General features: G+C 31.3%; 1 protein-coding gene across 1 annotated transcript in view; it reads right to left on the bottom strand.

Annotated features, from left to right (window-relative positions):
- Nucleotides 1-421: 421 nt before the first annotated feature.
- Nucleotides 422-24,064, bottom strand: part of LOC130894723 (lachesin-like) — a 198,861-nt gene continuing 175,218 nt past the window's right edge. The window contains exons 8-11 of the mRNA XM_057801690.1: nucleotides 18,725-18,856; nucleotides 18,283-18,402; nucleotides 16,737-16,907; nucleotides 422-1,840 (exon numbers count right to left, since the gene is read on the bottom strand). Of these exons, the coding sequence (XP_057657673.1) occupies nucleotides 1,509-1,840; nucleotides 16,737-16,907; nucleotides 18,283-18,402; nucleotides 18,725-18,856 (755 nt within the window). The 3' untranslated portion in view covers nucleotides 422-1,508. The remainder of the gene's footprint in view (nucleotides 1,841-16,736; nucleotides 16,908-18,282; nucleotides 18,403-18,724; nucleotides 18,857-24,064) is intronic.

Raw genomic sequence — 24,064 nt, 5'->3', positions numbered from 1 at the left:
GAAACCAGCATTCCGTGTACCGACTAAATGTTATGGAATTTAACAATTAAATACTCCTCAACTCTTAATGTTACTTGCTACAAAGATAGAGACAAGATTTCAGTGATCTCGAGCATTATTTCACGCAGTTAGAAATAGTAGTGTAATGAGAGCTTAAGCTGCAATTTTGCTGCTGCTGACTTTGCGTATGACAGATAATAATAAGTCAATAGAAAGCAGAAGCATTTATCTTCAAAATGACGTAGGATTCGTCAAAATCGGAATTTCTATCGGGAGTTATGAATTTTTATTTCCCGCGCTGGTTGAAAAAATGCAGCTTGCCGTGCGCCACGAAGATCGCCAAAACGCTTTCCTTCAACAATTTTTTTCAGGAATACGGTGTAATTTGGCGAAATTGTTGTGATGATCTTTTTTCGTAAAATTTTGTGCCCTTTCTGTTTTTTTTGATAAGAAAATGATTTCTGAGATATTCTGAAATTACCTAAAAAAATAAGTTTGACGCGTATTTTGGGGGGGTCACACCCCCTTTAGGGTGTGATTCTTCATAAGTGATGTGCACGTTACGCCCTACAATTTAAAAAAAACAATATCGCAGGAGCAATTTAAATTGAAGTTCCTAGCCGTTTTTACTACAACGGTTCCTGAATTTCCACCTTAGTAAAAACTTTATAATTTGTTTAATTATTCAACCATGTTTTTATTTTGCAATTCACAGGCTTTTAAATATTTTACAAATAAATTAAAGATAGTTTGGCACTTTCCACGTATTTTTTCTATACATATTGATTTTTTTTGTAGAAGTGTGTTGATTTCTTACAAGAAAAATCTAAATGTTGAAAGACCCTGTTGATTGCATCTTGAAATGTGTGAAATTCATCGATATTAAACTATACAGAGGCCTCAGTATTTCTCTATACTCTAAACTGATCTTACAATTTATTTTTAACATTTATAAAATTACCTAATGCTGAAGTCTCGGCATAGGCAGAGTAAAAAAATACTTTTCAAAATGGGAAGACACGTTGATATGGAACTCAGACGAGAGTTTATACAAATACAAGGAAGACGAATTCTAGAAAAAATGGTAATGAAACTATCATTTTCTCAGGGGTGAATGCAACACATATCATCATTGAAAATTTCAGTACATGAAAAATACACATTTTCAATTATTTTTAGAGGTGATAAATTGAAAAAAAAAACAGATTCCAAACAGAACAAATTTTATGTAGTTTCCTCTACAATCACTTTATTAAAAATGTAAAATTTGGTACTTCTTTTAAAATATCTTCACAGTGTCTTTCATTTGTAACTCAACTAATTGAATAACTTTATATCAGTGGAGTGAATAAATTTATCAAATTCTAGATTATACAATGTAATATATTTTTCTGAAGCTGAGACATTCACCCCCAGCTTAAAAATCGTAAATCCTATTTGATTAAAAAATATTTACTGTATCCCATTTTGTTGTTTTTAAAATATGTCAATTCGTTCATAAGAATAGTTTAATCATAAAAACAAATTCTTAACAAAGTAAAAGCTACCAACCAATAACAATTTCTATTCAATGACGTAGTGGCGCATCTGTTGTTATCTCTTACGTTTATCCAAGATCGGTGACTAGTTGTGATAAGTGTGCTAACTGTAGGAATAGATGTAGGAAATTCAGGTAGTAAATGAGTTGAAACTAATTGTTCCTCTTCGTTTTTATTGTCATTGTTCTCTTTTTTTCGTAAAGGTTTCAATTTTTTCGATTTGTCTTTGAAACTTGGTTTTCGAGGTTTAGTTTCTATATATTTTGGGGTACTCGCTGTACTTGTAGATTTTACTACTCTCTCTGGAAGCACAAAAATATTTTGAGTAATACAAGATATTGATATTAAGTGATAATCGAAATTTGAGTGTGAAATGATAAAATGTTACAAAAAATTCATCATTCATTAAAAAAAAATCGAAAAATTATATTGAATGCTGTCAATTACAGTTTGACAAAGTTGTGAAAATTGCGAAAATCTAAAAATTTTTGGAGAAAACGACTAAAAACTAAAAGTAAATTTCACAAATTCCTGCGTATATTTAAATTATTATTTATCATTGCCAATATTTAAGCTAATTTTTATAATTAACAATATTTTTTTAAATAGTGAAAAATATTTCATGTAGTATATTATTTGGACTTCAAATATTTAAAATCTCAATAAAAATTATAAACTACTTTAATTTCTTATTCCTTAGACCTTTTATGTTTATGCTTCTAAATGTTTTAAAATAGTTTTTTTTTAATAATTTTTGAAAGACAGATAGAAATTGACGTTTCGACTTATTTAAGTCTTTTTTAAAATATAAATTATAAGTTATATACTTAATTTCTAACATAATTAAATATTTTAAGGTTATTGAAATAAGAATAATAATGTTTATACTTTAATGTTGCACTTTGTTTCAATGAGAAAACAAAAATTAAGAGCATCGTAAAAACTTTTTCTATTTTTCTTTTCTTTTTACGAAAAGGTATGTATCACATATTTAGATGTGAAAATTAACTAGCTACAACTCTGGTTTAATAAAATTGTGTATATATGGGAGAAATACAAGATTTAAGCTTTTGATTTTTTCTCTCATGCTAAAATCTATTACTTTTTTCCCTTATATAATAAATAACTATTTATGTTGCTACAAAAAAATTGATTCCTAAAATTTGTGAGCCTTGAGTTCTGTACACAGCAAAAAAATGTCAAAAGTGAATGTTCCTAGACCAGATTCAAACCTGGGACTCGCATCTACTCTGAGCGATCAGGGACTTGGAATGTGCGTGTAGTATATTTGTGTTCGAGCATACCATGCTTTTCACAATAATTTATAAATCTTAGTAGTTTTTAAAACGAAATAAATTTAACTTGTATTTATCAAAATTATTGTTTGTATGCCTAGGTTTCTCAGATTTAAATTTAGAATTAGAAAATGCTCATGTTGGATTCATAAAGTTTATTGTCTAGTCAAAGAAAGTATATAACATGGATTATGGATTATGGACTATTTTCTGAATCGATTTTGTTAGTATACTTTATCGAATTATTAATTTTCAACGCTATGGACCTTTTAATAAATGCTTAGAAGTACAATCACCTTACATTAAAGTATAAATTTAGATATTTATAGAAAATATATCAATAACTTTGAAACTAAAGAATCTAATGATAGATATCTAGCAATAAAGGTAAAATATTAAGTAAATCTTTCACATAGTGATGTCATTACACTCTGTAATTTATGGTCGCTTTAATAATGGGGTAATGGGTGCATGCAGAAGTAATGATTCGCCTCTTTAATAATAACGTTCATTATAAACTCGTGAATAATGTACTATTATTTGTGTGTTCGTTCTGTGGTTATTTACAAGTTGTCAACGAGTTTTTAACAATAAAGCATTTTTCTCTTGTCTCTTCTTCTAAACTATAATTCGTAACTGTTGTGAGATTCTGTTTCAAATCATAATAATTTGAATTCTTTGAAATGTAGAACACAAGTTTCTTTGGGCACCGTTTTTTAAACCAAAAAACATGTTGAATTGAAAACTAACCCTAGCTAAAGTTTTATTTCTCATCCTCCGAAATTATGCATATTCAAGAATTGCAGGAACGAGACATATTGTAATTCGCTCATAATCGTTGGATTAATGTAACAGACAAGGTAATTAGTTGGATTTGGAGCCTCGTATCAATTTATCGATAACTAACAATCAATAGCCAACAACGAAATACCCTGTTAGTTATTTACTATTAAAGTACCAGTATTCAATAGCAGCAATCAGTCATAATAACTCCGATTAATGCGATGTCCAGAACCGTCTTCACCTCATATTTATATAACACAAATATCAATTGTATGCTATAAAAAGAAAGAGAGAACAAAGAGTGAGGAAACGCAAAATTCATTCAGAATTAATCCATACTATATATAGTGGATAAAGTAACGCATGCAATTATAATCAGCTAAATAAGTCCTAATACAGGACGGTTTGGAGTTTAAAGTAGTTGCTTCAGTATTGCTTAATAGATTCTGTAGAGGTCTTTCATCCCCTGACTCAATCTACGATTCATTGGACATATATTTTCCACACTCTATCTTCTTATATTAATACAAATCAAATAAAAAACATTAGATAGATTTTCTTCTTCATAAAACCAGCTAGAAGACATACGTAATAGTTTCTTTAAATTAAGGTAGTAATCGTAAAAAGAGACAACGATATAATTGATGTAACGTGCATAACTTGCCGTACTAAAGGTTGAATTTGACGTGAGCTTTGTTTGCTATGCTGTTTGTTCGAATTTGCTCGGTTGTTTTAAGAACTAATTTGACTTTTTATTTTATTTGACATCGTTAAATACCAATATAACAAATCATCAAGTTGTAAACTTTTGACATTTTATAATACCTAAAATGTCGTAAGACGGGGAGATTTCATTTCATTATAAATTTGAATATTTTGAGACGGAATATAAACAACGGTGGTCTTTTTCAACCTCTTTCATCGGTTCAGGAGGTATTATTCGAAAGTTATTATCTATTTGAGGACATTTCTATTTATATTATATATTACATAACACCTCGATTGAAACTAAAACCACAGAATATACACGGGGGAGCCAAAATTGCATTATGAACAAAGTAAGTGAATGTGAAACAATAATACAATAGCGTCCCATGTTCTTAACCTTTAGATTGAAGTCAGTTTACACTTGAAAAAAATTAAGGAAAATAAAGATTACATATCCTAGTTCATTATCTATACAGTGTGATTTTTCACTAGTTGCTTATAGTGTGGTATCTGAAATTCTTAGAAAATTGGTAATTTAATGTAAGTTTGATCATGAAAATTTGGATTCTCGTCATTTCATGATCGAGTAATAATTTATATCTACACTGATAGAAAAAATTGGTAATAAACTGTTACTTCAGCTGGTTAGATAATGAAAATAGAATATTTTTAACTATATATATTGATTTTTGTTTTGGGATACATGTTACTATCAAAGCCATAAATGACAAATTGAAAAATAAGGAAATTCTTTTTTTTTGGAAGTACCTCTTTATCTGTGTAATTGACAGATTTGAATGAAAAAAGAAGGCAACAGAAGAGGATTTATAAAACGAACAAATATTGCTAGCCAAAGAGCAATGGAAATCGTCAATGTGTATTTTCAAGACAAGATGTATCTTTAGATGAAATATGGATTTATGTCAAAGGAAATAAATTAAGTTCTTGGTAGGATGATAATATTAGTTATGTATTTTGTAACTTATTCACCCAGTATATCGATATTTTATCGAAAAAGTTTTGCTAAATAAGTTGGTCTTAATCATACAAATAAAAACAAACAAATGAAAAAGTTGAATTTATTTTTGATTAAGAATTTGTCAAGAGCTGGAATATTAGTCAAAACTATTATTTCTACTGAGGTGATAGGAATTTTGATTTGAATCATATGAATGTTGGTGCTGACGATTACTTTAATAAGTCATCCTAGTCGATATACCAAAGGGAGAAATTGCAGAGTATTGTTTACAATTTTTTTCATATGACTCCAAAAACTGTCATTAACGTCTAAGTAAAATTCCATAGTGTTAACTAGTAATTTTTTCTTTTTACTGTTTTTACTTATGAAAGTGTGCTTCAACTACAATCCATTTGTTGAATCATATTTGATCATATTTGACTAGAATATCAGATTGTCTGATGTATCATTTTTTAATTTGATCATCTCACCTAATGCTTCGACATTACATGGGCCCTTAAATTTTGAGCAATCAAGTTTTCCTATTCGTATCTCGATTAAGAACAGTACGTAGCAAAGTGCTAGTACTTGAACTTGTCCAGTAGCAAACAGTCGACAATCTAAATAAACGACAGCATAACTAACCTTATAACCTTATATCTAGTAGAGAGTAGATTCCTAAAATTATTATAATCGGCTCCTGACACGTGTGTAAAATTTTATATTCACATATTGGTTTAATATGGGAAAAATGTACTTTGTGGATTCCGTTACATATATATCGGCAATTTAGAAAGCCTGTTCAGAATATTCGTTAAATTTATGAAATTTTTGGTATTGATCTACCAAGTCGATTCGACTTTTTGGCGTGAATAAAAATCGCGTTTTCTTCAGTTGCCATTACCATTTAGTAAAGGCTGGCGACTATTTCGGGATGTTAGTTAATGAATGTTTTCTGCGACCAGGTCCGAGTTTTCCTTCGATTTTTCCGTTTATTATTAATTTCAGTACATTATACTTGTTGTTACGGTATATGTGGCCCAGATAAGCGGCTTTTCTTTTCTTTATTGTTGTAAGTAATTCTCTTTTCTTTCCCATACGTCTAAGCACTTCATCGTTAGGTATATGTTGAGTCCATGATATTTTTAGTAGTCTACGGAAGATCCACATTGCAAAAGTCTTGGTATCCACTTCTAATGTTCATGTTCTGCTCCACACAAAAGAACTGAGTGCACGTACGCCTTTACTTTTCGACGTCAGGGTCTACATTTGTCGTTATGCAGTTGCCAAGATATTTGAATTTCTTAAGCATGTTATAAATGCTTGAAATACCTGGATTTTTAATCATGATAAATGATTGTGGAATGTGGAATGATGAAGAAATGTTTCCTCTATTTCATAAAATGCGGCTGATGAATGTATTTCTCAATTTACGTTGAGCAGAACATAAAGAAACTAGAGAAGAAATTTGATATTTCCAAATTATTAGTTGGAAGAACGGGAACAGTGGAGCTAGATAATTTGATTTTACTATACTAAACTTATTTTATTTGGTCTCTCGAAATCTAAATAGACCCGACCGTGACCTAGAAGCATCAATTAGGTAGAATATGTAGAACGAATATGCTCCAAAATATTGAAGACGTACAGTAACTATAAATTATATATGATTTGTATTGGTTGTTATTTATCGCGTGTTTTGTAAATAAAGAATTAGAATGTACAGCTTTTGCGTTTCTGCCCATCCTGTACGAAGTTGAAAGAATCTTTTAGAAGTAAAAGAAATCTGCCAACTTTTTTCAGTCTGTGTGACATTTCTAACGGTTTTAATTGCAGTTAACAGAAGTACCAAATATGTTGTAGTGGTAAAAAAATTTTGAAATTTCTCCACGCCAACAGACAGTTGTAAGCCACTTCAATTGCGAGACAAAATTACAGTCCATAAGTGCCTGAATTCGTAGCAAAGCAATTTTGTTCTTGTACTATCAAACGTTCCTTGCTTTTTCACTAGCCTTCGTATTTTTCGGCCCACGTTTACCGAACCTCTGTAATAAATTTATAATTTCAAATTCTTCTCTTCTTATATTACATTATTATTTGTGGAAAGCTGACCTGTACATACCAAAATGAACGCTAAGGATCAATATTAACTTCACTATTACCAATATATTTGCTTTCAATGCATAGCTATTTTGTGGCAGACTTTGAGTATCTCTTGATATACAACCGAAGTATGGTATTACAAACTTCAATGGAATTACTGAAATTTTAACTGACGTTTAGTTCACTTTGTAATTCCTTTTCGTTGTTAGAGACAATCATTTATTGACCGTTAATACCAATGAATATTCTCAGAAGAAAGATTTCTATATACTTTTAATTTAATCTTTGTCATTCTTGATATTAGTGTCCTTCCTAGTATGTAATTCCGAATGGTGTTGCGGGTTCAGAACTCAAAATAAAACTGTCCAAGGGTTTTTTAAAATGTCAACGTTTAGATCTTTTATTTGATCTTTATCAAGGCTATATGGTAAATTATAACTCTAACGTTTGAATTAAAGTGATCCTATAAAAGACTTCCTAAATTGATATGCGTTTACTTTGTACGATGGAAATTCTCACAGAGCATCCTTAAAAGGGAGTTTAACATGCAAACCACTTAACAACCTTTGAAATAGCGCCTTCCAGCTTAGACGAAAAAAAACAGATCGTAATCGTTCGAAGTAAAGGTCATGGTAACAGTTTTTTAAGAGACTATAATTCTGGAAAGGTTGCATAACGATAAAACACCACAGGAATATCATTGTTGACAAATTCCTTATAAATTGTTGCACAATTCTTATCTTACAATGATTATAGGCATATTTTATATTTTTTTAAACTCCCACTCGGTATTCATTTTTAGATTATAAATTGTAAAAGAGACTATTATCATCATATCTATATAAGAGGTTTTTATTCAATTTTCTTACAAAATTTCAAACTCTCAATACAAAGAAAAATTTAAATGTTTTCGTGGTACATAACAATTAAGTGATTCCATTTTTTCTACGTAAAAATAAAATTACCTGATTATCATCATCATTCTCCTAGAAACTTGATTATAGAAACCATAGAAATAGAAAGAAAACATTCTTAATTCTACTTCAACTACATCAGCAATAATTCTTTTGCGGGAACTTATCTTTGGTGTCCAATGATAGGAGTATAGAAGGCGTGTGTGAGAATACAATGTCGAGAATTCTGATAAACGAAAATATAACCATTTATCGATAATAATATTGGAATTAAACGAGAACGAAATTTTAGTTGTATAAGAATACATTGAAGGGAAAACGTGATTAAAAAGTCTGTCTATAAATACTTGGAAAATCTACTATTAAAATCAGAGTAAGTTAATTAAAAGAAAAACGGAACCAAGAAACCATTTTTTAACATCATAGTAGAATCGTTAGCAATATATGGTTTATAAATGAAATAAAAAATCTATCGAAAGGAACTTTTTGTATTTAATATCAAGAATTCTGATGCAGGAAGTAAAACATACACACAAATAAGGACAATACGTAATTATCATTTATTGAACCTTACTCAGGTGTAAATGATAGCAAGTGCGTAGAAGAAATCAGAAAATATGAAAGAGCTACTTGATCAATAGTTATTTTAACACATTTTCATGCAGCCCTAGAGGTATTACATTCTGTAGAGTTAGTATGGAGGTGGTTGGGTCTGCTCCATACATAAAGTGTGCCCGGGGTATAGAGCCATTCGTTGAAACAGAACCCTTTTGCGGCATTGATAACCAAAGCGGCTGATGAGAAATGAACAATTTTTTGTAGAAGACGATTAGGACGGAACAATGTATTTAGATTTGTTGTGAATTAAAAATTATTCCTGAAATGAATCAACCCACTCATCTTGTTTTAAGTCGTTTTGAATAGTAACAAAGTGTGGTGATTCAGAATCCTGCTGAATAAAAAGTTGAAACAAACTGCGTTTTCAATTGCAGGAATAATTTTTATTTCACAACAAATCTAAATACATTGTTCCGTCCTAATCGTCCTCTACAAAAAATTGTTCATTTCTCATCAGCCGCTTTGGTTAGCAATGCCGCAAAAGGGTTCTGTTTCAACGAATGGCTCTATATAATGCGGTGTGAAAATTTATTGTATCTGAGTTTAAAACATGGTTTTAAAGAGTTTGGTTTGAAACCATACAATACGATGGGCTATACTTCTAATTTTAGAACTAAGAGCTTTTTGATTTGTAACTCTACAAACATTTTGTATGCATCTAAGTGTGGAAACATTGTGAATACTGATAACAGACTTTCAAATAACAAAATAATTTAATTCCACAATAGCCACTAAATAGAGCGAGGAAGAAAATTTGAACCTCCAATCAAATAAGATTAATAATTTCTTTGTTTTGTTATTTTTCTGAGCAAAACGCACCCTTAAACTGTAGAAAAAATAAAGCCATAAGTTGGAATTATGTGGCTTTGACAGTTGAATTTTTAATTCAATAGATTACGGAAAAGTGAAAAGCAACCGCATAACTTAATTAAAGTCTAAAGTATGCGGAAAATGCTTTTTCAACATTTTGTTAACACAAATCGAAATTACGTTACTTTGTAAACACAATGTATAAAAAACTGCATCAAAATAATAATACAATTCAAATTTGTTGGAACGTAGTTAAATAGTTTGTAATGACTCTGGTATTTATTTTAATTTTCGGAACTACTTGCATAATATACGTTTTGTGCGAAGTTGAACATTTGTCCGTGGTGTTAAATAAAAGTTATTAAAAATTTTACGAAACCGTTCAGACTTTCAATGTGTAAACAAACTCAGCTGACAACGTAATCGTTAAAAAGAACATTCAAAAGTCGGGTATTTCCACTTTGGCAGTGCTCTTTAATTTCTTCATTTATTTGTGTCGAGAGAAACTCCCTTTCAGGGCGCTAATGAGGGAAGACAAACTCTATTCGCCAAAAAGGCGAGACCATATTCCTGCTCTCCTGCTATATCCTTTGTCGTCGGCGTGCTTTGATAAACTCCCAGAGTTATTTTTCTCTCTCGAAAGATATTAAAATTTATTGAGGTAATATCTGATAATTCCTGTGGCAGTTGGGTAGCCATTAAAAGAACCCTTCTGAAGTTTTTCCACTGTAGAACTTTGCACTACTGATGTGTTGAAGTGTTTATCGACAATGTGGTTTTTGCCACTTTTAGCATATAAAATATGTTCCTTTCACGTATGAATCATACATTTAACCAGAATAAATTGCAGATTTTCTGTTTTATTCAATTTTAATTGGAAAATAAACGATCCTATTAGTTTCTATAAAAAAATGTATTCCAATTGAGAGAAAAACTGACGAAATAAAATGAATGTACCTATATTAGTAGAACTATGAATGAATAGAATTAACTCGACAGTTTCTAAATATAGGTAAGAACCCAACAAATAGGATCATTATTCTTTTTGATTAATACTAAAACAAAATGATAAATACAGGACAACAGTGTCGGGTAATGAAGAAGTAACTCAATAACATCGTCGTTTTCTAAATAAGATGCAATTGAGGGCTATATACTCCAGATGACATTGAATTAAACTCCTTCAGAAAAAACCATCAAATAGAATAGATCTATTCTTAGCATAAAACTACACCATATAAAAGATTTTCACTTATTAGTCCTTTTTATATGTTTTTCTTGGAAAATTGAGAAAAAAACGGGTAGAAATTGATGTTTTGTTCTATTTTTGTCTTTATCAAAATATGACTTGACATTTACAATTTGCATGATTATTAATCAATAGATCAAACACTTTTTCTGTGTTGTTACATTTCAAATATATCATCATCTATCAAGGTAATTATTCCCAGTTGTATTAAAATTTATAAAATAGAACCATAAATTTTACTCAAATTGCTTAAGTCTTTTTATCATTTATAGCTTTCTCGTTCGTATATAAGTGTATCATTTTTCAAAATTTTCTTTTTCTTGTATTTGATTCCGTTTCAAAAATTTTTGAATCTTTGTAATTGAATTTATGTTTTTTAGATATTTCGTGATTCGTTATTGGGATTTTATATTTTTTTATCGTATTGATAACCTTTTAGTCTATTTTATAAATACTGAGATATCTGTCCTATGTAGATAGTCCAGTCCAAAGCACTTGATATATAATACTACTTCTTTTGTTTTTTTGTGTTTTTGATTCTATTTAAGTGAAGTATTGTATCATGTCCTTTATAACTTTATATTATTGTACAAATGGTAAAGAAAAATATTTAATGTTTTGATGTTTCGTTTCTGTTTTCTTCTTTAATTGATTATAGTATATATTTATCCTCATCTTAAATCGGTTATTTATAACTTTTTTATGATAATTATTTTTTTTAATGCAGTTTTTGCATCTAAATTCGGGATCTGATAGTTGAATAGCTCTACCTTATCTATTTTATAATCACTGACCTTTTTTGTGACATAAGACGAGAGTTCTAAAACCAAGTTATTTTTGTGAATGAAAATGAATTTCTTGACAATTTTTCTATTTACAAAAATATTTTTCACGAAAAAAATCCGAGGTGGTTTATTGTTGTTTACTAGAAACTGACTGAATGTAATGCCGATCTGAGAATATTTGAATATTCAACAAAAACTGACAGTATTTTGACAGACAGAAATGAAAAATTTTTTTGCTGCCATATGGAAGTGCCTGTGGATATGGATCTTGATCTTTTGTATGTTGTGGTGTTCGGCAAAGACGTGGCTTAGTACTGATTCGACTTAGTACTGATTCGACAGACTTGTACTTCTTCAAAGAAAGGAATCCCAATAAATTGACGTCGCCTGCAGGCAAACTCGGTGTCATGTCTGCCTGTCGAGTAATTCTTGCAAAGACATTTAGATGGAATTATGCTGAACAACTAGGAAAAGTATCTGCCGTGAAAGTATCGGTAAAACAGAGTCTATGCTCCAAGCTGTCTAAAAGTCTGGTTAACTCTGGATCGCCTATAAGTCGAATTACTCTCTTCTGTATTAAGTCAATCATCCTCAAAGTATACTTGGGAGCCTAGCTTCAAATGTGCAAGCGATACTCCAAAGATGGACAAATCTGGGCCTTGTAGAGGATTAGAAACTGTTGTACTTATGGCTCCAAGCTCCAAGGTCCTTTAGCTTATTCGGTCACGTGACTATGCCAGGACATATTGGTCCCAGCTCCAACACCCAAAAAGTAAATTTGCAATGTTGATGATATTCTATGTATGAACAGTACTGAATCCTGAAACTTTACTGCATTAAACTTAATCAGATTGTCTGCCACCCCACTCCAAAAATTTGTAGTAGTGCGACTCATTTTTACGTGGAAGTTCTAGTACTTATTTCAATTGATTATTATGGGAAATAAATTTTTTGCTGAAATAAAATATTATCAACAATAAATACATCTATTTTATGTAAGTGTGTTAAATTCGGAAATAATTTCAAGTGTTCAAGTACTTAAAAACTCAAATAAAAATTGTATCGCAAACAAGGAAACAAAATGAAGAGAAGAATGTAAAAAATTTTATTCAGCATATTTTTTGGTTTATAATAGTGAATTTATAATTGTACTGTATAATTACTGATAATTATTAGTTTGAATGGACTTACCCAGAAATTCTTAATCGATAGTATTTTTAATCTTTTTAGACATATTAAAAGAAGAGTTAAAAACATTTAAATTTCTATACAATTGAACACTTCAGAAAACATCAGTCCCTGTATACAAAAAACGCGTGATGTTGGGTGCGATTTTACTGCATTTTTCCCACCGAAATGACATCGATACCACCCGAGAGATTCAAGAGAATACATTTAACTTTAAGTGATTTACAACATCAACTGGGAATGAAAGTTATGATTGAATTTTTTGCAACGAATGGATACGTTTTACGAACAGAAATTTTTACTTGATTTAGAAACTCCACTCAACAATTCACTAGTTTTGACTGTTTAGTAACATTTAATTGTTTTTGTAGTGTTTTCAAGTATGATATATCTAAAGGAAAAAATCCTGATAAATTATGTGCAAACATGATAAAAATTCATTTTTGTGGCATCCGCATGGAAAGTACCTATTTTCCGGATGCTTTTTCTTTGAAATAGTGTAGCTATTTCTAGTCCGTCATTGTATCTACCAAGTAACCAAGCTAGGTGAGCATTAGAAGAATGCAGTCCATAATTATTATAGTAATGACATATCAACTATTATTAAGTTTTTTTTTCAAATTTGAATGGTTTTTGGTTGCGATTATAGCAATAAATAATGGAAATCAGGAGTGAAAGTGAGGATGAAAAGTCTCAAATATACAGAATGAATTTTGTGTATGGAAGATCTCAAGTATCTCGGAAACGGCGTGTACGATTCTTTTGTGCGCAATGATCTTGTGATACGGCCGGTATTATGGTGGTATTTACATTGTTGGCAGTTCTTTCCTTTTTCCGAAAAAATAATGAACTTTGTTATTTCAAATAGATCACTATATATATTTTGTGTTTTTAGAAATCCTTAAGAAATACTTATTATTTTTCATCTGATATTCCCTATACCTAAATGCCATATTTTCAGAGTTCTAGCAACATTTGCGTTATCTCCGCCGGTGGCTATGACTGCTACAATAACAAAATTGACATTCCAATTAATTATTAAAAGTTATAATGAATCGTTTATCTGAAAAAAAAACGAATCGATGTTTTAATTATATCAGGATATGGTGATAGGCGTAGAAGTCAACAATAAACGTGTAATATCTTTAATAATTCATATGCTAACCGAAATCCCATAGCATTTATCCAAATCAGTGCGCAGAAAAACTGCATCATCTGAAAACAAATCTTTAGATGTTTGTGTTCTGTTAGAAGATCCATACTTGAGTACTAGACAAATATCCATGAAAATTGATATTTGGCATGCATCCGTAATGAAAATTTTACGTGATAATATATTCCATCCATACAAAGTAACGTTGGTTCAAGAGTTTGCAGATAGACGTGAAGAGTTTGCAGACCTAATGATGGAAAAATATTACAATCAAGACGATCCAAATTATTTAAGTAATGTTATGCTTTGCGACGAGGTCACTTTTTATATTAATTGAAACTTAAATAGTCATAATTGTAGATACTGGTCACGTAACATTCCTCGTTGGATGCGTGAATCCCACACCCAGTATCTCGAAAAACTTAATTTATGGGCTGGAATAATAGGGTAACTCACATGGTCCGGCGCATTTAGAATTATTGGAAAATAGTATTATACCTGATTTGGCTTGGATATTTCCAAATCCAAGTAAATATTTTTAATTACATCAAAAAAAAAGAGTTTTTCAGACAATAACAATATCCCAAATGATAATATTTTGCTAAAACAACTCACTATATGTGTGTGTTGAGGCAATACCTAATAATGTGCTTCCCAGAAGATGCATTAAAAGGCGTGGTTTATCAAAGGGCCCCCGCATCACCGGACATGAACCAGTTAGACTAGTGCTTGTGGGTTCACTTAAAAATATATATAAAACAAAACCTGCCAATATTCAGGAATTGAAAGAAATACCACACAGATAAGAAGAATTGAGGGGTAAAATGTATTGCAGACTTTTAAAAATCACATGGCTTGCTGTATTGAAGTATTGAAACATTTTGAGCATCTGCTTCTACTTCATAAAGATGGATCTACAAAATGACACAAACTTTTAAAGATTTGTCTTCAGTTTTTGTAGGTTTTCTGCACCATGATTTGGATAAATATATACCGCATCAGTTTCGTTAAACTTTTTACTAACTTACTGACACTAGACCTTGTAACGAGATTTCTATTAGCACATAAATTATCAATGAATATTCAAATTAAACTAGTTTTTTCAATTGTAGCCTTATAAATGTACAATATGTAACTTTGGTCGAGATACTGTAAATGTAGCTATAACTCCGAAATTACGGCATTTAGTTATAGAAAATATTACATGAACAATAATCAGTATTTGTTAAGGATTTCTAAAAACACAAAATATATAGGGTGATCCATTTGAAATAATAAAGTTCATTATTTTTTCGGAAAAAGGAAAGAGTTGACAACAATGTAGATACCACCATAATACCGGTCGTATCACATTACCCTTGCGCACAAAAAGTTATAAAAATCGTAAAAGCCGTTTCCGAGATAATTGAGGCATTCCATACATAAAAAATCACTCTGTATAGAATAATGAAAATAAATAAGCGTTGGCACTACATTTTTGCAATATAATGTAGTATGTGGTCTGTAAATGAACTAATTGAATATAAATAAATAAAATATAACAATTTTCCTCCGTGCCAAAATAATGAAGTATTATTTGATAAGTCGAAGTATGTTGTTATTTAGGTTTAGAAGACTGATATCTAGATTCGAGAGCTTTCTGATCTGTAATTTTCCAAAAATTTCGTATGCAATGTAAGTGTCAAATCTAAAAATATATGTTGCAATACATTAAAGGAATCTCAATGAAGAGCGTTCTCAGAAAGGAGTATTCCGAACAGGAAAAAAGAGTTATTGGACAATATGAATTGTGCATTTTCTGGAAGCACGATAATATAAATCAGAATAAATGACAACTAAATTATGATATATTTTCACTAGAACCTCCGAAAAATCAGACAGAATTGGGGACAGAGAACAAATAAAATGAATTACTGTGATATTCATTTTTCAATTTTTCTAATAATTGCTCCGAATTAGTAAATAAATATTATTTAAGTACGAAGATTGTATCAGTAGGTATTATGCCTTTTGAATTAATATATTCATAGCTCATCATCTTCTATGCTAAAGAAGAATATTTATCAACACCATTTCTTTCTCGTAAAGATTTGTTTAGTACTCAACATTTTTTGAAAATCTTAAATGCCAGACAGCTTTGTTCTAGATGAATCTCAAAATGTATCAACTTTTCTACTATTTAAATAGAACATCAACTCCTTTCGTTAGTCACGCTTCATGTACAGAGTGGATGAGAATGAAAACTGTTGTATCTCAGTCGCAGGAACTTGCGACGAAAAAATACACTAAGTGGCGAAAAAAAGACCGATAATATGTCTAATTCTTAGTGTTGCTCTGTTTTTGATATAATAACGCGGCATATTTTGATTGTAGAATACGGCATTGAATCAAAAAATATTATAGAGCTCAATATCCAAACACGGGACTTTTCGAGCAAATGCCGAATGATAATAACATTTAAAAATATCGAAAACATCTTAACAGCTACAGTATTTATGAAAGATAATCTAATAGTTTCAACTCCTCAATTGTGTGTGTAACGAACACAAAGTTCACGTACCTTAAAAATATTATTATAATATTGGTTGATCAATTTGATTAATAGAAACATTTATGTCACTACGAATCACTTACCTTGTAATCTTACTAGACCTTCAGACTTTCCTAAAGCATTGGAAGATGTACAAACGTATCCTCCAAAATCAGTTTTATCCAAGTTGAGAATTGTTAAATTCATTTGTAATGAATATTCGTTGATAATCGATTCTTCCATGATATATTTGTAGCTAGGAATCAGTTTTTCACCTGAAACGAGGGAAAATAAAAGTAAATGTGTTGCATAAAATATCTGATGGAACAAACCGAATAAACCCTACAAAATGAGGATTCTGCTCTGCATTTGTTAATATAACTTTCACAATCGGTAGCAATCAATTTAACAAAATAATTTTTTTGTTAGAAATATACTTGTGAGCAAAAAAATAAAGTGAAGTAACACCCTCGCAATCTCAATACATATGCAGAAAAACTGAACACCAAATTGTATTTTTCTTGGAAAATACTTAAAGCTAATGGTATTAGATTTAAAATTATATAAGATATTGTAATTTTTCAAAAAACAAGAATTCTTGATGAAAATGGACACAAGTGATAAAGCTGCTCAAGCGGTCACCGTTTTGCAACAAGGCCAGAGTCAGCGAGGAGTAACCATTGCGCTGAATATGAGACAGTCTGCTTTTTCCAAAGTTTACCGTCATTACGAAGAGACTCATAACTTTAATCTAAAACGCAGTTCAGGAAGGAAAATCGCTGAGAAATCGGTCCCTCACTGGTGTTCAAGTCCAACATGAGCTCAAACAAACGTGAGGCATGGTTGTGAGCAACAGGACAGTCCGAAGAAGACTTAGGGCAGTGAACCTTGAGCCACAAGAAACTGATTAGATCCACGAAGAAACGATTAGAAGTTGTTATTGGTACAGAGGAGGAAACAATGAATATTAATAGGTTAATTTTGAATAAATTATCATTTTCCCGAATTCTAGCTTATATTTTCTTCACTCTTAATTATAAACCTTTTTAAAGTTTAATATTCCTTTTCATTTGATATTTTTCATACACTAAAAAATGACAATATAGACCACTCATTGTGAAACTAGGACTAATGGCTAAAATTAGAAAAAGAATGGAGGCTACAGATTTTTTACTGCGACTTGAGTCGACTTTTTTGCTCACGAGTGTAGTTTATTTTATATTAAACTATTTATTTCAACTTATCTGAATAAAATTTTATATTCATCCTCTATAGATTCAGCTTAGCTTGTATATAACTTTTTTGGAATTAAATTTTCAGTAAAATATTTCGAAATTAAATCAAATATCTCAATGTATCTCAATCGCTGAATGAAAGACATAAATTTCAGAAAAAAAAAGACTTATATAACCTCATAACTGAAATAACTCCTTATCATTATTTCTGTTGAATACCCTGTACGTGGTAAAATGTTAAAATTATGTGACATACACGACATGATTTAGCTTTAGTGTGATATATGAAAGAAGCAGGAAGACCGTTTTCGGGCAGCGCAGTCAGTAATTTGAAATGTAGGTATCGGTCTGCGGTGGATAGTACAATATATATGGGCCTGCTCGGTTAAGCTCGGCTCTAGGGAGAAGTGCTTACCGTTGTCTCGCATCCAGTGGTTCATGGCTTTCGGAGATGCTTCTACGTAGCACTGTACGTGGACATCACTGGTTATTGGGGCAGCCACTAGCTGATTTGAAACTCTAATTAAGGGATGAACTATAACAATAGATCGACTCGTTATATTTAATACACAGTTACTTCTTACAGAAAAATCAAAGTTTTGGTTGAATAGTTCAGGCAAGCGAACAAAAGTTTAATCAATATTATTACAAAAATTAGTATTTCAATATAATTTTCTAGTTAATTAGAATATTTCAGTCAGTAGATTTTACAATATACAGAATAATAAAGAAGCGTTAATCAATTTGTAGTGTGAAAATATTTAAAGTGATCCTTCTTGAGCTATTTCCATGAAAATTAATTTAGTACAAGATAAATTATCAGGCACGTTGAGATAGAATTGGAAAAATTCACTTACAATGTACAATGATGTTGAATCGTTTGCTCACAGATGGGGGCACTCCGTTACTGGCTATGCATAAATAGGCACCCATATCAGTACGTTGAACATTCATTAACGTCAATGATTCTCCATCGAAGACTCGCAGTACTGGAAAATAAAAAAGGGTGAATTATTTACACACGGTTTTTAATCTTTATATTTTGACACCCATCGGCTTGTATTTTGACGTTGATTAGATCTCGGGCATGACGGGGAATGAAAGAATTCGAACACTAATGATGATGGCGGGTTTGTTACAGAGTTAACAGATCGTTTAAATAATTTTTCAATGAATACAACTGTTACGAGTTCATTTTGAAAATCAGAGAATCGAACTACACATCAAAAGCTTTGAAATAACCGTAAAAATTGCAAACTTGTTTAATGCTTATTTTAGGTGTTTGGGGTAGTAAATTATGATATTTTTGATGTTTTTTTGCAAAATAGCGATACATGTTCAATAATAAGTACCATTCAGGTGTTAAAAAGAAAATTGATTATGGATTTGACAAATAATTTCATGTCGTCTCAAAATTTAAATTAATCAACCACTGCTGATACCTTCAGAGTATTGAATATTTTACGAAATTCCGACATTATAAGCTTTTTAGAGCTACTTATCATACAATTAAGAGAGTGGCTAGTATATTGGAACTATACTGGATAATAATACAAATTATAATGATGGAATTTATTAACTTTTATTGAAATTTTAACAAGTATATGTGTTAAAAATATGAATTCTTTTTCCATTTCTATTATCAAATTTCTTCTAATGTGCCTGTTTTATTTAAATAAGAAAGTCCCGTGATTAAATTCCATTTTTATATACCAACTTCTACGTACTATGGACAAGAAATCCAATTAAAGTCATAGACACGTAGCAGGAATGCCATGATATGTGTCAAACTCTACCAAGTCAGCTATCAGGGAAAATATTTAGATATTCCCTTACAATAAGCGGAACAACCGTCATTCTTGAAAATAAATTAATGGTTTTTCTTGAAAACTATTACAAATTCTAACATTGTGGCAAAAAAGCCAAAACTAATCCAGGATTTTTCAAGTGGGTTTCAGTGAACGATGCCTTATGAAATATTTCCCAGTAACCGCTGCTTACATGTTTCCTTTTTAAATGTGAATTAGGATCTTACTCATTCCAATAATGAAGGTTGTGAAAATTCACAATACCTTGTGTTTCATCTATTTATAAAAACGTGGATCATTTAATATTGGAATGGACGGATAATCAGCTGAATTGAATTTTACTATCTTTTTTGTTGATGAATGTTTAAGCAAATGATAGTGAACGGCCGAGAGCCGTTAATTACATAGGATTTTTGATAGGCCCGTTGTGCCCTACTTCAAACTACCAAAAGACGATGTGCTTTGAAAAGTCTATCAGACGCTTTGGCTTAAAACTTTTGACGCCACTAGGTAAGCTGTCTTGTCGTCTATGATGTCCATAGTGTAGAGATGGCGTCTTATATGACCGTGTCCAGTTAAAAGTCCAGTTACCAGTCGAGTTTGGCGTCTATTCAAATGGAGCAGTTGTTTGGTAAGAGAAACAGAAGATCAATCTGTGTGTACCTTAGTTTGTCTCATGCTAGTTGTTTCTATCCATCTCCGCACACCCTGTCTTACTAGCAGACGTAAAAGCAACACTTTTGGCGATATTGAGAATAGATTCTGAGCTGGATCTTGCTGGATCACTTATGAGTTTTTGTAGTACATTTTTACACTCCAGTACGAGCATGCCTTCTATGGCAGCTCTGCTGACTGAACAGATTGAAATTCCTGTGTTTCTATGGCGTTGATTGAGTATGGCGCATCCACATTTCATCAAAGCGAATACCTTGATACTTTGGCTTGAAAGACGATATATGTTCCTTAAGTCATCCTGGAGCCATCTGAGTACTAGATGGCCTCATTATTTAGTAAGTATATCGGGCTTTGAGTCATCAGTCATTGTTTTCTATCAGTGATGTGTTTCTCTATGCCCTTATTATCAACTTTCTTTGGCGCAATTCGGTGACTGTCCATCAAAATCATTGGTCATTTCTCCGCGACCAGCGCCAAGATTTTCGCATGGCTAGTTAGTCCAGCCTACAGTTCTTTGCGGTTATTCAGCCTGTATGCCATTCTCATGACTTCAAAATGTTAGATTCAAAGGTGGGAGATCCAGTAGGACTTCAAGGGCCTTAGTTATCCATTTGTACTCTCGTTTTTGCCCAATTTCCAACATAACAATTTCCATTGTTTTATTGCAATTTGGTTTCAAAATTTGTGTGGTATCTTATTTTGAGAATCCCTGACCTCATCCATATTGTTGATAAATTCTAGAATTTATAACTGTATTTTAACCAGCGAATTATACATGTGTACAGATCCATTTTAAGGTTAATCGCAAATAATAACGTCAGTGTCGCCATTTTGCAAAAATCTAATAATTCATATGATTTTGTATAGAGGAGCATTGACTTTCCAACACCTTGTGTGAAGACAATAAATTTAACCATGAAAGTCTAATCATCAGTGTATTAGATAATAGACCTTAAAAATATATAAACTTCAGTGTGAACAGCTAAATAAAGCAGAATTAATTTCAATTTCAATCAGCCAACACAAATGTCTGATTTGCGGGAAGCTTGAGAGAACGGAACCGTGAATAATGAAGGATTTTTCACACGTATCTTATAATCCGCATACACCTGTGAATCTCCTTACAAATATCTCACAGATAATAGATGATTTGAAATTCAAATTAGAAGGATTTTTCTGTCGGAGCTTCGAGGTAAAACGAGTTCCGTCAAAACTATCAAAACGAATTATGTTGGATATTCCATGCCTATTATTTATCAAACAAAAAAAAGGATGAGTCCAGGTAATGAATGGTATTGAAGTAACTATTATTAATAGATCCAATCAATTTAATATATTTAGATACCTAAAATATTTTCACTAATTCTAATTTTTATAGTTAATTATTGAATAATAATAAAATAGTTGTTTTAGAAATTGTTATTGATATAGATTAACTGTCATATACTTTAACTGAATTATTTTGGTAGAGAACACAAAATTTTGAGGTTAATAGGATCGAAACATATTGGATCATTTGTTAAACTTTCATTAACTAGAGGTGTGAAAAGTGGGAACAAATATGGATAAACAGCTTTTGATAATAAGCTTATTCTGCCATCAACTCCAATGATTTTAGAAATAAACCGTTAATTACAAAAGCTTTTATGAGATTCCAATTTTTTAATTTATGCTGGAAATTATTTATTAAATGAATTTTGCTTAATTGAAAGATTTTTCAAGCTAGGATAATGCAAATTTGACAATTGTGATTTATATGAATTTGTTTGAAATCATGTGATACCATATCAAATAGCAGTGATTCTAATTTTTGATTCCAATTAATAAATTGTTCATACCCCAATTGAATCTTGTTCCTTTCTAGACTCCATTTCGTTAATTGGTAGGTAGTAACTTGGACACGGGAAATAATGCTCCTTATCAGCATTTGGAATGCACAGATTTACAATTACACAGTATTAAATAAAGTATGGAAATTAAGTTTACCGAGAAAGGAAATTCATAATTTTTAACTTCAGAATATATCTGTAAATATAAGCATATAAAAAATGAAACCAAACAATTTATCGCAAAAGAAAGAAACGTTCACCCAACCGCCCATTTTCATGCTGCTCGCTTTAGCTGAACGTAAACGTCGACATTTGAAATATCGCCTGTATGCTCCGTACGTTTTACATACGTATATATTGTTGTGCCATGTGCCAGACTTATCTAGATATATCGACTCGGTATTTGTCTTAAATAGTAATAAATTAAGGTTATATTTTCTTCACGGTGCTGCCACTCAAAAGAAATAACTGTTTCTGATAGGAAAAAAATGTATAGACCAAATTGGCTTTCCTTTTGTTTCGCGAAAACGAATGGTCTGGAATTAAAATCGAAATAAAATGTCTCTTTCTTACTAAATAGCCACAGAAAACGTCGCATCTGAGAGTGGATTTCCGGAGGAGAAAATTCCATACCGGTCTCGAAACATGAAACATGGATTAGCCTTATTATGTTTAATTTTGAGGCTCCTGTGTAAGTAGGCACATCCTTAAAATGAAAACAAAGATTTTGATTTTCAATAAATGTTTTTTTTTTTAATGGAAATGACAATTATCATTAGAATATTTTATCCTAAAAGTACCTAGCCTAACCTAGAGATGGCAGTAGTTGCTTAAAAAATACCACTTTATTAGAAAGCACACAATCTATTTTCAGTGAATTTGTAAATATGGGAAAAATTGGACATCGTTATGCGATACAATACTTTTACGTGAAAGGTCTTAGCCCAACCAATATAAAACCTGAACTAGATTCTACTCTGGGCGAGACTGCTCCTTCGTTACCAACAAAATATTGGGTAGCAGAATTTAAACGAGGCCCCACAATCTGCGAAAATCCACAAAGCGGTACTGGATGATGGTCGACTGAAAATGTGTGAGCTAGCAGACAAAGTTGGCATTTAAAAAGTGCGGTACATCGCATATTAACTGAAAATTTGATCATGAGAAAGCTGTGCAAAAGATAGGTGGCGCGTTTCATACCATGTATGAAATGGGGTCCATTACTTTACACCCGAAAAAAAAAATAACAATCAAAACAATGGACTGAAAAGGCAGAACCGTTCCACCTGCAGGCAAGGTTATGACGTCGGTTTTTTGTGATGCGCGCGGAATAACTTCCATTTAAAAAAGGAAAATTATCAGCGGCGAGTATGATGATAACTTACTGTAACGTTTGAGCGAAGATATCAAGCAAAAACGGCCGTATTTGAAAGAAATTGTTGTTTCATCAAGACAATGTACCAGATCACGCATCCGTTATTTCAATGGCCAAAATTAATTAATTGCAACCTTTTGTCAGAGTTAGTTCCCTCGGATTATTTTCTGTTCCCAGACTTGAAAAAATGTCTTGGTGGTCGAAGATTCTCCAACAATGAAGAGATGATGTTGACATTTGATGGCTATTTTGAGAAGCTTGACAATTATAAAAAGGGTATTGAACATGTTCTAAAAGAAGATTAAATTGAAAAATAAATATACTTTGTCCCAAAAGTTTTGTATTTTGTGTTGTTGGGCCAGGTACTTCTGGGACCATCCTCGTACTCTTTCCCACGTTATCTAAGTTCATAGAAAGATTGGTCAAAAAGAGGCTTTCTGTTTGAATATAAAATACTCACTACCGATCAATTTGGGGTTTTAACTAACAAATGCACAATTGATGCTATAT

Source organism: Diorhabda carinulata, chromosome 1 (assembly GCF_026250575.1).
Source record: "Diorhabda carinulata isolate Delta chromosome 1, icDioCari1.1, whole genome shotgun sequence".
NCBI classification, from domain to species: Eukaryota; Metazoa; Arthropoda; class Insecta; order Coleoptera; family Chrysomelidae; genus Diorhabda; species Diorhabda carinulata.
Note: the sequence above shows the minus strand (reverse complement) of the source record. Positions and strands in the feature narration are given on the sequence as shown.